The sequence below is a fragment of the Balaenoptera acutorostrata genome, chromosome 8 (genome assembly GCF_949987535.1).
Source record: "Balaenoptera acutorostrata chromosome 8, mBalAcu1.1, whole genome shotgun sequence".
Lineage (NCBI taxonomy): Eukaryota > Metazoa > Chordata > Mammalia > Artiodactyla > Balaenopteridae > Balaenoptera > Balaenoptera acutorostrata.
In genome coordinates, this window is record NC_080071.1 from 87,181,463 (window position 1) to 87,197,752 (window position 16,290).

At 40.1% G+C, this 16,290-nt stretch overlaps 1 protein-coding gene across 5 annotated transcripts in view; it reads left to right on the top strand.

Annotated features, from left to right (window-relative positions):
- Nucleotides 1–16,290, top strand: part of DIS3L2 (DIS3 like 3'-5' exoribonuclease 2) — a 386,722-nt gene that overhangs the window by 131,213 nt on the left and 239,219 nt on the right. For all 5 annotated transcript variants that reach the window (XR_009009011.1, XM_007184723.2, XM_007184727.3 and 2 more), the window contains one exon: nucleotides 5,037–5,271. Coding sequence is in view for 4 of the 5 variants with exons in the window: in XM_007184723.2 (XP_007184785.1) it covers nucleotides 5,037–5,271 (235 nt within the window). In the remaining variant the exon portion in view is untranslated. The remainder of the gene's footprint in view (nucleotides 1–5,036; nucleotides 5,272–16,290) is intronic.

Genomic DNA, 16,290 nt, shown 5'->3' on the forward strand with positions numbered 1-16,290 from the left:
GTTAAGAATCTGCCTGCCAATGCAGTGGACACGGGTTTGAGCTCTGGTCTGGGAAGATCCCACATGCTGTGGAGTGCCTAAGCCCGTGTGCCATAACTACTGAGGCTGCGCTCTAGAGCCCACAAACCACAACTACTGAAGCCTGCACGCCTAGAACCTGTGCTCTGCAACAAGAGAAGCTGCCTCAATGAGGAGCCCACGCACCGCAATGAAGAGCAGCCCCCGCTCGCCGCAACTAGAGAAAGTCTGTGCGCAGCAACGAAGACCCAATGCAGCCAAAAAAAAAAAAGATCACTCTAGTTCCTTTGGTCCAAAATAGAAGTCAGGAGACCAGTTATTACAGTAGTTCTCCAAGGAGATAAAGGTTGCTTGGATTTTTATAGTAACAGTGGAAATGGCAAGAAGATATATTTTACAGGCAGGCTCTCTCTTTTTTTTTTTTTTTAATAATTTGGAAATACCTGTCATTAATGGTATACTGTGTAGTATTTTTTTTTTTTAATTTTTTCCCCCCTACTTTATTTATTTATTTATTTATTTATTTTGGCTGTGTTGGGTCTTCGGTTCGTGCGAGGGCTTTCTCCAGTTGCGGCAAGCGGGGGCCACTCCTCATTGCGGTGCGGGGACCGCTCTTCATCGCGGTGCGCGGGCCTTTCACTATCGCGGCCCCTCCCGTTGCGGGGCACAGGCTCCAGACGCGCAGGCTCAGCAGCTGTGGCTCACGGGCCCAGCCGCTCCGCGGCATGTGGGATCCTCCCAGACCAGGGCTCGAACCCGCGTCCCCTGCATTAGCAGGCAGACTCTCAACCACTGCGCCACCAGGGAAGCCCAAGGCTCTCTTGATAGATTGGATGTGGGGTGTGAGAGGGAGAGAGTCAAGGGTGATGCCCCAGTTCGGTGCCATCTGCCGAGAGAGGCAGTGCTGGAAGAGGAATGGGTTCTGGTGGGGACCAAGGGTTCTCCTGTTTGAGGCGCCAGCTGACATCCAAATGAAGATGTCAAGTAGGCAATTGGATATGAGTCTGGAATTTGGGGGAAGGGTTGAGGCGAGGCATTTAATTTTTGGAGTTAATAGCATATAGAGAGATTTAAAGCCATGAGACTGGATGAAATCATCTAGGGAGTGAGTGTAAATGGATCCTCTCCCTAGTGGTGTTTAACATCTTCCTCTGTTACCTATATTAGGTCAGATTTAAGTTCAAGTTAGGGGAAAATACTTCACAGATGGTGGTATTTACTTCCTAATTATAGTACATACATCAGTATAGTATTTACTTCCTAATTATAGTACATCAGGAAGTACTTTGGTTCTTTCTCTTTATATGATATTTGTATTAATCAGTGGGTTCAGGTATTGCTGCTCTGGTCCATCTATTATAAAACTCCATCCCCATCAGCATTTAGCAACCATCGATGATCATCTTCTGCATCTGTCATTTCAGCAGGGATATCAGAATGGTGATAATGAAAGTCTTTAAGTCCTTCCTTCTTAGTTAGCTGAAACTCTTCTATAAAGAAGAATTACCTCATCAACTGTTTGGCTAACCTGAGGTACATTTTATATAGGACAGGTAGGATAAATGTTTAGAATTTTCTGAGGTTGACCAGAGAGAGCCCTTTCATGATGATTCCTGAGTCCTTTAGATGAGACTCTAGTAGCCTGTGATAGCTTCCTTGTTTTTCCCATATGACAAGATCTTCCAGGTTCTTTTTTTTTTTTTTTGTGGCTGCATCTAGTTGTGGCGAGCGGGGGCTACTCTTTGTTGTGGTGCGTGGGCTTCTCATTGCTGTGGCTTCTCTTGTTGTGGAGCACGGGCTCGAGGTGCGCGGGCTTCAGCGGCTGTGGTGCATGGGCTTAGTTGCTCCTCGACATGTGGGATCTTCCCGGACCAGGGATCGAAACTGTGCCCCCTGCATTGGCAGGCGGATTCTTAACCACTGTGCCACCAGGGAAGTCCCCAGGTTCATCTTGTTTGTTTCCTTTTCTAGACTTGAATTAGCCATTTCTCGAAGGAGTTCCACAACCCTCATTCTTAACCAGTATGTGATATGGAACGGTTTTAGAGTGCCTTTTGTATCCTATGACTTTAAGGTGATCTTTTTTCCCCGTAACATTTATTTTATTCTTGTTTGTACTGCGATAACAAAAATAGAATGAAAATACTTTCAAAATGCAATGTATTAATTTATATTTTAATTATACAGTTTTGAATGACTTGATTTATACATTTAACCCTGCTACCATACAGCATTCTCTGCTTCAGTAACTCAAAAGTGAATTTAGTGCCTAAAACACTAATTCTTGAGTATAGCTAATCAAAACCATGGAGATTATCATAAAATCAGAACTGGGTTGGTTTTGAAATGTGCTGTACCGTTAAGCTTGCTGTACTCTGGTCATTGCTTTCCACTGTGCTCTTTTTCCCATTGACTTTTCCTTGAACTTTGTATGTGTAAGCCAAAGCATAATTCTTAATATGTAGGTAGGCAGAATCATGGTGATCACAGAATTCTCTTTATATTTTACTCACACACGTATACATACATACAAAGACTACCTTTCACTGTGGGATAGTTGGGCCTTCAAATTTTATAAAGTCAAAATTCTGGTTACCCTCTAATATTTTCTCCTTGGTCTGTGGGAACCAAATCCTTTCTGAAACCATTAGCAGAAGAAATAAATACATAATAGAAAGTAAAGGCCTGGAACCTTTGTTTAACATCTTTCCAGAAGACTACATTTTACCTTGTATTCTAACTGTAGCATGTCAGTTGTTTTCGTTCACCCTTGCCCCCAGCTCTCTTCTTTCTGAGATAAAGTTTGTATGGGATGACACGTAAAAAAGAACAGTAGACCAGTGATTGTGTTGTAGCCACCGTGCTTTAGACATAGGGTATGCACACGTACCTCCTGCCTGTGCTTTGGGCTGTTCTGACAATGCCCAAGGTTGTGTTAATTCTTTGAGGATGGTCAGGGGCAGATCTTCCTAAATGTTATTGAATTTGCTCGGCACATTTAAGGAAATTGAATGGATTTGCTGATTTGAGTGATGTCAGATTTCTTTTTCTTCTCTAATTTGTCAGTGAATTCTCTGTTTTTTGAATGATATATTTTGGGTCAGGTATGAAACCAGGATTCGTGTTTCAAGGCAGAAGTGCAGGAGAGCTGGTTTTGTAATTGTATATTAATTTAAAACTTAGCTGTTGCTTCACTCTTATGTTCTCATGCAGGAAGAGGCCTAAGGGGAATCTTTTTAGAGATTTCTGGCTTAGCCACTTGAACTTTGTTTTTAACTGTTAAAGAAAAGGAGCCTTGTTTGTTTGGACATAATGAACAAATGTGGAAATAATGAACAAATTAATGAATGAACAAATGAATAAATCAGTGAGTCTGACAAGAGTCAGATTTCTGTTATCACATTTTCATGAAGTCAGATATTTTAAAACTTTGGGAATATATTTTTAGAGTCTATATTCTGATTGTGTGAATATCTCTAATATTTTCCTTTGATTTTCTGGGTGGATATTATAATATTCATTGGGGACAGTTATGTTAATTGGAATCTATGACATTATAATGTTTGGAGAAAGATTTCTTTTAATAACTTTTTGTGCATTGTATAAAATGAAAATCTTTCATTAAGCATGATCTTTGTGTGATCTAATTTGAACATTAATCTGGTTTGTTGAAAGCAGGCATCTAATTTGAAACCTCAGAGTTAAACTCAGAAAAATATTAGACTTCTCAATTATGAGCACATAGAGAAACTGCTAGAAGCTCACTCCATGCAGGTCTCTGCTCTAATGTCGCTTCTTCCAGGAGGCATCCTCCCTAACCACCCTACTGGTAAACTAGCCTCAGTTTCCAATAACCAGCATTTTCATATTATATTTTTTTTTTCACTAGCACTTATCACTATTAGACTTTTGATTGTGTACACCGCTGCTTCCTTGCCACCTGGAGCAGTGCCTTGCACCATGAAAGTTACTCCGTACGATTTGTCGAATGAGTAAATTGTTCACCATCTGTCTCCCCACTAGAATGTAGGCCTCATGAGGGTGCGTGGCATAAGGTTGGCCTTCCAGCATTTGTTTGAAAGAATGAAACGAATGTGCTACCAATAGTGATCAAATTCATATACACACACACGTATGTATGATCACATCTTGATTATATGTTTAAATTGCACATAGATTTCTCATCCAGAAATAGATTATTAGAAGGATATGGTGTTCTAAGTAACATCTAGAACCTACAAAATCTGCTGTCTTTTTTGCTAATGTAGATGGGCAGATTTACATATAGGGTCACCTTTTTTTTTTTCAGTGACTAAATAACACTGGTGTATGTTAATATTGTGCCCATAGAAATCAAAGGGTACTGTCATATGAGTGTCATGTGACTAACTCATTGAATGGATTAGTAGTGGATTCTTTTCTCCTATTTGCTTCATTTTTGTTAAATTGAAAATTTTTGATATATTGTGTAATGCTCATTCTTATTTCTAGTGTAAATGTCTATCAGTTGTGTGCTTTCTATACTGATCTCAGGCCTCAAAATGGAGAATTAAGGGTTTATATTTTTTATGGGAACGTTTTATAAACTCTTGTTCACACTTAATTTTTTTTCTGTTTCATCTTACATTGTTGTGGTTTCATTTGGGAACACAGTGACAAACTATGTTGAGTTCTTTTATCATTTCCCAGCATACTAGTTGGTCCCATGTGATGGACCTTTTGTGAAGCAGTGTGGTACTTCTGGTATTCAGGGCCTTTGTGGGAGAGAGGATGAAAATATACATCAGAAAAATGAGAAGTGGATATAGCATTAATCTTGGGCATCTTGAAGAGCTGGATTGATCGTAAAGTAATCTGTGCATCTGGAAAATAAAGATTCTTTTTCAAACTACATGGTGAGTGTCCAGTGCTTCTGAATGTGCAGTTTTTTCCTTAGGAAAGAAAAATGAAAAAAGAAAAATCTGCACTTTCCCATTTTTCCCTCCAGTGATTTAGCAGAACTTTTCTCTTTTCTTCAGGTAATTAAACCGGAGAGCAATGATAAAGAAACAGAAGGTGCCTATGAATCAGATCTCCCTGAGGAGCTCTGTGGAAGCCATCTCCTGCAACAGTCCCTGAAAGGCTATAATGACAGTCCTGATGTCATTATAGAGGCTCAGTTTGATGACAGCGACTCAGAAGATGGACATGGCAACACGCAGAATGCTCTGATTGATGGTGTTAAGAAGCTCTCAGTTTGTGTTCATGAAAAAGGTGAGTACCGGACTGCTCTCCGCCGTTTTATTTTAGTAGATTGTTTTAAGTATTGGAATTCTCTCTGTGCTGCAGAATTAATCACACAATACCGTTGGTATCTTTCCAATTTCTAACCTGTGGCAGCTTTTAGGAAAGGGGGATCTTTGACAGGCTTCCAGCTGCTGTTTGTGAGGAGGGGACAGAAACGCTGCTGGTGATTTGTGTGGTCAGTGGTTGCTGTTGTCATTTCCTAATGGGTTTTGCATTGTGTTGATAGCTAACCTTGAAATTTCCTGTGATGAGCCCAATGCCACCCTGTGGTTGATATGAACATAATTAAACCAAACTAAAATCCTTACAAAAAAAGCACTTTGTTTTACCCTGGATTTTGCTTTAATTTTAACTCGGTACATTTTGTCCTTAGTGGTGAATAGATCACCTTAAATTTGATAAGTAGATTATCTTTACAAAGTGTTTTGATTGTAAGCTTTTAAAAAAGCCAGTCTTATTTTCTCTGATCAAAATTTAAGCCATGGGTCCCCTGGATACTGAAAAAAGCAATTGCAAACACACAGGTGAAGAGCTGTGACCAAGGGCCCTACCTGACTGCACTCTGGGAAACTTAAGGGAAAGTAGCAATGAAAATTGGAATATTTCAATGTGTAGATTTCTAGGAGGTTTTAAGTGCAGAGAATATGTTTTCTAGCCAGATTGATTTTTATGTATGTTATGAAATGGAAAATATTGACCTGGTTAGGCCAACTAGATTATGAGGGTTTTTTTTTTTTTTTTTAAAGGAATTCTTTTATTTTTATTTTATTTATTTATTTATTTATTTTTGGCTGTGTTGGGTCTTCGTTTCTGTGCAAGGGCTTTCTCTAGTTGCGGCAAGCGGGGACCACTCTTCATCGCGGTGCGCGGGCCTCTCACTGTCGCGGCCTCTCTTGTTGCGGAGCACAGGCTCCAGACGCGCAGGCTCAGTAGTTGTGGCTCACGGGCCTAGTTGCTCCGCGGCATGTGGGATCCTCCCAGACCAGGGCTCGAACCCGTGTCCCCCGCACTGGCAGGCAGACTCTCAACCACTGCGCCACCAGGGAAGCCCCTATGAGGGTTTTTTTATCAGGAAGAAGTTTCTGGCACAGTCCCCACGAAAGGCTAGAAGAAATGCCAGAAGATTACTAAAGGAGGATATGCAGCAGACACCCTGTGATAGGGACTGGTGAGCACCGTTCTCTGACATCTTATCATCTCCAGAAAGCTGGAGGTGATTTCAGGAAGTGACTGCATAAGGATCACCCTGTGTCTTCACTGCTGATGAGGCAGTGATCTCGGGCAGCGAGCACTTTCTAAAAGCATGTGTCGCTTTCTGGTGCCAAGTACTACTCATTCAGAAGGACTTCCCGACTTTGAAATTCTGTCTGAATGAAGAGGCTACTGCTTCCTCACTGCCCCACCAGGGGTGCTGACGTGAGGGCACCCAGGTTTCTTTTGTTTTTGTGGCCTGCTTAGATAACTAGTGGTTCCACTGTTCAGGGCCCAGCCAATTGCATTTGGATGTTATTCCTTGAAAATTCCTTCTTCTGATGTTTCTTCTTTCTTCCTTTAAAAACAGTTTAATAACCAGGACCCTAAATAGCCAAATCCTCATCTGCAAGGTCACCAAGGGAGAGAGATACTTGAAGGACAAAGCCAGGGGAAGGAGTACTTTAAAACTTACTGGGTATTTGGCCCAAAACTACTTTGTGGAAACCTAGCTCAGGTGATTGAACTTGGAAGACCTCAGCAGCCTCTTTTCCTCTAGGTTCCAAGTTGAAGGGATGAGATGCTTCATTTTCTCATTAGTGATTGGTACCAATACAAGGGCAAGGAAATATTGATGGATGGAAGTGATGGCAGAATTGATGCCCGGGGTGGATATTAATAATTCACTTTATCCTTTGTTTGGGAAATTCTGATGCCAGACATACTTTTTTTTTTTTTTTAACATCTTTATTGGAGTATAATTGCTTTACAATGGTGTGTTAGTTTCTGCTTTATAACAAAGTGAATCAGTTATACATATACATATGTTCCCATATCTCTTCCCTCTTGCATCCCCCTCCCTCCTGCCCTCCCTATCCCACACCTCTAGGTGGTCACAAAGCACAGAGCTGATCTCCCTGTGCTATGCGGTTGCTTCCCACTAGCTATCTATTTTACGTTTGGTAGTGTATATATGTCCATGCCACTCTCTCTCTTTGTCACATCTTACCCTTCCCCCTCCCCATATCCTCAAGTCCATTCTCTAGTAGGTCTGTGTCTTTATTCCCGTCTTGCCACTAGGTTCTTCATGACCTTTCAGACATACTCTTGATTTGTCCTCTATTGTAATTTTCCTCCATCTCTGTTGCAAGTAAGTGTCATTGAGTGCTTTACAAGTCCACCGTATGCAGTTTTTTTCCTTACTGTTTTTACGGTATTCGTATCCTACTGTTATTTATATTGCTTCCTTACTGGCCCTGACTGAGGGAACAGCCTTAATCCTTCCCTCAGTATCTGGTACCAATTTCTCTTTCCTGCTAGCCTCTAAATAGAGAGTTTTGAAACCACATGGCTGTTTCTCATTTCTTGCCCTCTTGATATTTAGGAAAATTGCAATTTGCTCTTTTAAAAATCATGGTGTTTTTAAGGATATTTCAACCAGCTTCTCTTCTCTGGATAATATAAAATCTGGTTACAGTTAGGATGTTAGTTCTTTTTGTACCATTTAAGGGTTTGAAATTTGTTATTGAAACAAACCATAACCTTAAGAACATCATAAACTTTTCCTAAGACTTCTAGAAAGGTTCTTTGCTTTGTGTTGTAATTGCAAATGGATTATTAATCCTAGTTCACACCTGTGTGCAAAAGAGTGCTTTTTGTTTGAATATCATGTTTTTTTTACCCAAAGCAAACATGACATATTACATGTGTATACTTAGTATATCCCTTTTTGCCCGGGAAACATTCATATCTTTACCATAACTACCAATTTCTTTGGTAATTGAGCAGGTAACCCCAGCTGTATGCAGCAAGTGCCTATCATTGCATTCAGAGAAAAGTTTCTCTGGGCATCTCAGACCTACACAATAGTTTCTTCTAGGAAGACAACATGGATCTGGATCATCCTCAGCCCTTGAGAGAATAGGCCAAAGACCTGGGCCCCTTTTGTAGGTGCAGTCCCACAGCCTCCCGAGGCTGAGCTTTTACCACTTCCCAGGCAATGGCATTATTGTCAGCATAGAAAACGGCCATCTGTGTCAAGACTGGGGACAACCCAAATAAATATTCTTTGGTATCAAGTATTTGAGTAACGATTGCCTGGTTAGCAAACTCCAAAGGATAAAAAACATCATGACTAATTGGTACAGTAGCTCTTTATCATACATCTTTGGGAACTTTAAGAACAGTTTTGGCCTCTGAGTCTTGGCGATGGTGACTTAATCAGGTTGTGATGTACTTTTCCTGTTCTCTACCTTAGTAGGGTCTGTCAGAGATCTTGTTCAGCTTTCTGGTCTGGAGACAAGCTTCTGCCAGTACCCTGATGACTGAACATGGGTTTGAATGTAGAGTCGGTGACCCTCTCAGTTCTCTCTTTTGTCTCTGGTCACCTTCAACTCTTTTTTGAAGGGAGAATCCACATGGAATCCTTGTTCCCTTCCGAGGTTTGAATCGATCTATTACTGCGCCTCCTGGGGCCTGCCCAAGTCAACCTTAGGAGTCAGGAAGAGCCCTTTTTTCACACTTAAAATTCATCTCCTTCCAGTGACAGGCCTATTCATTGCCTAGGTTTAAGCTCTCTTTCCTTGGATAAAAAGTAACCGTATTTCCCTTTGGCTGAGAAAAGCAGATCCATGTGATTATTCTCCTGTGATACTTTGGGGTTACTGAAATGCCAAGAGCCCTTACTCCTGACTGTCTAGAAACCCTTCTTTCTCAGAGCTAATTTTTTTCATTTCCTTTCTGCTAGTGTTTCCAGATTCTGAGATCAAATCTTTCTTATCTTTTTGTTTCCTAGCTCTCCGCTGTGTATAATGATGATTAATGTAATTAGAAGACAGTTATGTTTGCTTCAGAAATTATATTAAAAATTAAATATAAGGCAGTTTCCCATCAACCACAATTTTTGGACAATGTTTTGTGCTAGTGTTTTAAAGTATTTGTTTAAAAAAAAGAGTAAAGCCTTGTCCAGACCTATGTTAGAAGGATACAGTGGGAATTTTTGCTTCCCTGTCTTTTATTTATTTATTTATTTTTATAAATTTATTTATTTATTTTTAGCTGCGTTGGGTCTTCATTGCTGCACGCGGGCTTTCTCTAGTTGTGGCGAGCGGGGGCTGCTCTTTGTTGCGGTGCGCGGGCTTCTCGTTGCGGAGCACAGGCTCTAAGCGTGCAGGCTTCAGTAGTTGTGGCATGTGGGCTCAATAGTCATGGCTTGTAGGCTCTAGAGGGCAGGCTCAGTAGTTGTGGCTCACGGGCTTAGTTGCTCCGTGGCATGTGGGATCTTCCTGGACCAGGGTTCGAACCCGTGTCCCCTGCATTGGCAGGCGGATTCTAAACCACTGCGCCACCAGGGAAGCCCTTCCCTGTCTTTTTTTTTTTTTTTTTTTTTTTACTTCTCAATACAGTTTATTAGGCCAGTATTACCCAGATAGCAAAACCAGACAAACACAGTATAAGAAAGGAAAGCTACAGGCCAACATCCCCCATGAACACAGACGCAGAAAGCATCAACAACACACTAGCAAATATAATTCTGCAATACATAAAAAGAATTGTACACCATGGCCAAGTAAGGCCTATTCCAGAGATGCAAGGTTGGCTTAATATTTGAAAATCAACCAATGTGATCCACAATGCTAGGGGCTGTCAAAGAGAGAATAGGGTCTGTCAGGAATGCGGCAACCATGTGTTCCATATTCTAGGCACCATTCTGCAAACTTGCAAGCGCGGTAGAGGTACTTTTTATCCCACGTGAGGTGGTAAAGGGAAAGGAAAGAGTAGCCGTTCCCAGCGGGCCCATGGCAGATCCCATAGCCCTTCCGCAGCACACCTCGCCGCCAAATCACATCGCTGCGCTCCATGGCGTCCTTCAAGTACTTCTCCTCCTTAAAAACCTTGTACGCCTGCATGGGCATGTGGATGACACCGGGGGCCCCGTGACACCAGTGCACCAGTCGGTCTGTCTCATTGCTTAGGGATGACGGATAATTCCCAGATCGGAATCTTTTGTGGCGCATATAGTCAATACTAGGTTTCACCATTTCTGTCAAGGTTTCTTGGTCCACTTTTGCTGCTGGCTGCATTAACATGTAGTAGATTCCGGCCATGCCATGGGCTGCTCCAACATACTGCTTCCTGTGCCACTGATACAACAGGGGACAGCGCTCGGCCTTCTTTTCTTCCCTTGACAAAGCCTTGCCCGATTCAATGATAGCATCGACTACCTCTTTGACAGCTGACCCACACACGGCGCCTAGCCCCATCTCCGTGCTCACGTAGAGTAAGGCATACAGATAGCCTGCCCGGCCCTGAAGCAGCTCGTTGGGAAGGTCTGAATCTCGGCAGACGATGGCTCTCTGGAGTTGGCAAAAGTTTTGTGATGCATTCCTGGGACTCGCAGTCACATTTGAGTTTATGATATACCACAGCTCCGACGGCCAAGGGCCCAGCATCTCCACAGAGGAAAGTGACCCTCCGGCCATTCAGATTCCGAAGTGTTCTCTTTACGTAATCCGGGGATCTGAGCAGATAGGTCTGGTCACATGTGACCCGGTACAACTGCAGGTACAAAAGGGCTATGCCTGTCCAACCAGTATAAGCAGAGCAATCATGTGGATCCACTGTCTTCAGCCCTTCTTCCATTTGCTGTAGAAGATCTTTAATTTTGGTCTGGGTCCGCCTTGTGAAATTATTAATAATCTTCCCATCGCTGTGGAAGGGGAGGCCGAGCTCGTCGCGAGTGAGCTGGGGGCGAGCACATGGCGGCTCCTCGGCCGTGCTGCGGCGGCCTCGTAGTCCGGGAAGGGGTTGGGGAACGCCCGCTCTTCCATATCCGCGTCCCCGCCCAACTGCAACTTAAACCTCCGGGACATCCCTTCCCTGTTTTTTAGACTGAGTGGCTAATGCATTCATATCACGTGTGATTCAGGTAGAGACAGATGGTCAGGACCTCCAATGTCTAAGACCCAAATCCTGTGCTAGACCAGCCGTTCCTCCCTGTGAAGTCCATTATGGTTTATTGCAGGATATTGAATGTAGTTCCCTGGGCTAATACAACAGGACCTTGTTGTTTATCCATTCTGTATAAAATAGTTTGCTTCTGCTAATCCCAGACTCCCAATCCTTCCCTCCCCCACCCCACCTCCCCCTTGGCAACCACAAGTCTGTTCTTTATGTCTGTGAGTCTGTTTCGTGGAAGTTCATTTAGGTCATATTTTAGATTCCACATATAAATGATATCATATGGTATTTGTCTTTCTCTTTCTGATTTACTTCACTTAGTATGATAATCCCTAGGTCCATCATGTTGCTGCAAATGGCATTATTTCACTCTTTTTTATGTCTGAGTAGTATTCCATTGTGTGTGTATGTGTGTGTGTATACCACATCTTTTTTATCCATTCATCTGTCGATGGACATTTAGGTTGCTTCCATGTCTTGGCTATTGTAAATAGTTCTGCTATGAAAATAGAGGTGTATGTATCTTTTTGAATTATAGTTTTGTCTGGATATATGCTCAGGAATGGGATTGCTGGATCATATGGCAACTCTTTCAGTTTTTTTTTTTTTTTTTAATTAATTAATTAATTTATTTATTTATTTATGGCTGTGTTGGGTCTTCGTTTCTGTGCGAGGGCTTTCTCTGGTTGTGGCAAGCGGGGGCCACTCTTCATCGCGGTGCGCTGGCCTCTCACTATTGCGGCCTCTTTTGTTGCGGAGCACAGGCTCCAGATGCGCAGGCTCAGTAATTGTGGCTCACGGGCCTAGTTGCTCCGCGGCATGTGGGATCCTCCCAGACCAGGGCTCGAACCCGTATCCCCTGCACTGGCAGGCAGACTCTCAACCACTGCACCACCAGGGAAGCCCAACTCTTTCAGTTTTTTAAGGAACCTCCGTACTGTTTTCCATAGCAGCTGCACCAATTTACATTCCCACCAACAGTGTAGGAGGGTTCCCTTTTCTCCACACCCATGAAGCTTCTTTTACCTTCTCATTCCTGCCAATAGTTAGAATTATTCAGCTTTCTAGTTTTTTATACTCTAGAGATTAAGTTCTGTAAATTGCCTTTTCATATTGTTTGCCCATTGTTCCATCATGGTTACTGTTCTATTGCTGATTTGCAGGCAATTCTTATCTATTCTCTATAATAATCCCTTTTCCATTTTAGGCATCACAAATATCTTCTACCATTCTGTCCTTTAGTCATTTGTCTATTAACTTTATGGTGTTTTTCATTGAACAAAAAATTCTTAATTTTTCTGTGATAAAATTAATCATATACTTTATGGGTTTTTTTTTAGTTTTTTGCATATTCCTAGGTCACATAGATGTTTTCTCGTACAGTCTTTTATTAACTCCACAGTTTTGCCTTTTGCTGAACTTCATAAAGCTGATTCTTTATTGATTGAGAGTATCATTTGGTTTCTCTCCTTTAAATCTATTTTTGTTATTGAACCATCCTCGAATTCCTAGGATAAATCCTACTTAATCCCAATATATTATTATTTTTTAAGTACAATATTGGATTTACTTAGGTAATATACAGTGTAGGATTTTTTTGTACCATGTTGAATGGACCTATCATTTTCTTATCATTATCTGGTTTTTACAGTCAAGATTATATTAGCTTCATAAAATGTCCTGGTCAGTTGTTTTTTTTTTTAATTTTTATTGGAGTATAGTTGCTTTACAATGTTGTGTTAGTTTCTGCTGTACAGCAAAGTGAATCAGTTATACGTATACGTTTATCCCCTCTTTTTTAGATTTCCTTCCCATTTAGGTCACCACAGAGCATTGAGTAGAGTTCCCTGTGCTGTACAGTAGGTTCTCATTAGTTATCTGTTTTATACATAGTAGTGTATATATGTCAATCCCAATCTCCCAATTCATCCCACCACCCCCCTTTCCCCTTGATATCCATAAGTTTGTTCTCTACATCTGTGTCTCTATTTCTGCTTTGCAAATAAGTTCATCTGTACTGACTGTTTACTATTTTCCCAGAATAGCTTGTATAAGACAGGAATTACATTGTAAAGCATACTCCAATAAAAATTAATTTAAAAAAAACAGGAATTAAGTGTTCCTTAAAATTTGGTAGAACTCATTGTAAAATTTTCTGCACCTGCTGTTTTTCAGAAGGTGAGATCTTTGCTCTTTCAGTCTCTTTTATACTGATTGGTCTGTTCAGCCTCTCTTTTTGATGCCAATTTTGGCATAACTTAAGGGGAATTTATCCATTTGAATTTACGATCACATAGATATTCCTAATACTCGTTAATATTCTTTAATTATTAAAAAAACTCCTTGTGTCGGTACTATCGCCTCCCTTTTCATTCTGTATTTTAATTGTTTGACTCTTCTCTCTTTTTTCTTAACTCTTGCTTGCCAAAGATCTATCTTATTAATCTTTTCAAGGAACATGATTTTTGGTTGTGTTATTTTTCTGTTTATTGTTGATGATGTTGTTCTGTATATCATTGATATTTGCCCTTATCTTAGTTATTTATTCCTTACTTGGGGGTTTTTTTTTTTTGCCCTTTCCCCATCTTCTTGAGTTGAATATGTCTTTTCAACTTCTCTTGTTTCCTTTGAAATATTTTTAAAGCTATAAAATTCCCTCTAAATACTTCTTTTGCCATATCTAGGCTATACCTAGATATATTTTTGTATACATGCATACCCATATATGTATTTACACATAATAATCACTGATACTTATTGAACATTTACTGCGTGCTAGGCCCTAAGTACTTTATAATTATTCCTCATGATATTTAATTATTTAATTCTTACAGCATATCCAGTATGTGTTCTGCCTATGTTCTCTTCTAGGAGTTTTATGGTTTTGTATCTTACCTTTAGGTCTTTAATCCATTTTGAGTTTATTTTTGTATATGGTTTGAGGAAGTGTTATCATGTCATTCTTTTACATGTGGCTGTCCAGTGTTCCCAGCACTACTTACTAAAGAGACTGTCTTTTATCCATTGTATATTCTTGCCTCCTTTATCATAGATTAATTGATCATAGGTACATGGGTTTACTTCTGAGCTCTCTGTTCTGTTCCATTGATCTATATGTCTGTTTTTGTGCCAGTACCGTGCTGTTTTGATTACTGTAGATTTGTAGTATAGTCTGAAGTCAGCGAGGGTGGTACCTTCAGCTTTATTCTTTTTTCTCAAGATTGCTTTGGCAATTCAGGGTCTTCAAGTCTGCGGTTCCATATACAATTTAGGATTATCTGTTTTAGTTCTGTGAAAAATGTCATGGGTATTTTAATAGGAATTGCATTAAATCTGTAGATTACTTTGGGTAGTATGGCCATTTTAACAATACTAATTCTTCCAATCCAAGAGCATGGAATATCTTTTCATTTCTTTGTATCATCTTCTACTTTCCTTCATCAGTGTTTTATAGTTTTCACAGTATAGGTCTTTAATCTCTTTGTTTAAGTTTATTCCTAGATATTTTATTCTTTTTGATGAGATTTTGAATGGGATTGGCATTTTTTTCTTTCACTTTGTGATAGTTTATTATTCGAATATAGAAAAGCAGCAGATTTCTATATATTAATCTTGTATCATCTAACATTACTGAATTCATTTATTAGTTGTAATAGTTTTTTGTTTTGAGACATTAGAGTTTTCTATATATAGTATCAGTATCATCTGGAAATAGTGACAGTTTTACTTCTTCCCTTCCAATTTGGATGACTTTTGTTTCTCTTTCTTGTCTGATTGCTGTGGCCTGGACTTCCAATACTGTGTTAAATAGAAGTGGCGAGAGTGGGCATACTTGTCTTGTTCCTGATTTTAGAGGAAAGGCTGTCAGCTTTTCACCACTGGGTATGATGTTAGCTGTGAATTTGTCATAAAGGGCCTTTATTATGTCGATATATGTTCCCTCTCTACCACCTTTGATGAGAGTTTTTATCATGAATGGATATGGAATTTCATCAACTACTTTTTCTGTGTCTATTAAGATGATCATGTGATTTTTATTGTTTTTGTTAATGTGCTGTACCACATTGATTGATTTGCAAATGTTGAACCATCCTTGTGTCCTTGGACTACATCCCACTTGATTATGCTGTATGATCCTTTGTATATATTGTTGGATTTGGTTTGCTAATATTTTGTTGAGAATTTTTGCATCTATATTCATCAAAGATATTGGCTTGTAATTTTTTTTTTTTTTTTTGTGGTGTCTTTGGTTTTGGTATCAGGGTAATGGTGGCCTCACTGAGTGAATTTGGGAGTGCTCTGTCCTCTTCAATTTTTGGAATAGTTTGAGGACGATAGGTATTAGCACTTCTTCATATGTTTGGTAGAATTCCCCTATGAAGCCATCCAGTCCTGGGCTTGTGTTGGCTGTAAATTTTTTAAATTACAAATTCAATTTCACTGCTAGTGATCAGTCTGTTCAAATTGTCTGTTTGTTCTTGATTTAGTCTTGGCAGGTTGTATGTTTTTAGAAATTTGTCCATTTCTTCTAGGTTATCCCATTTGTTGGTGTATAACTGTTTGTAGTATTTCCTTATGATTTTTTGTATCTCTGTGGTATTGGTTGTTATTGCTCCTCTTTCATTTCTAATTTTGTTTATTTGGGTTCTCTCTCATTTCTTCTTGGTGGGTCTGGCTAGAGGGTTATCAATTTTGTTTGTGTTTTCAGAAAACTAGCTCTTGTTTTCATTGATCTTTTCTGTTGTTTTTTTGGTCTCTATTTTATTTCCTCTCATCTTTATTATTTCTTTCCCACTGCTGACTTTGGGTGTTGTTTGTTCTTCTTTTTAGACGGTA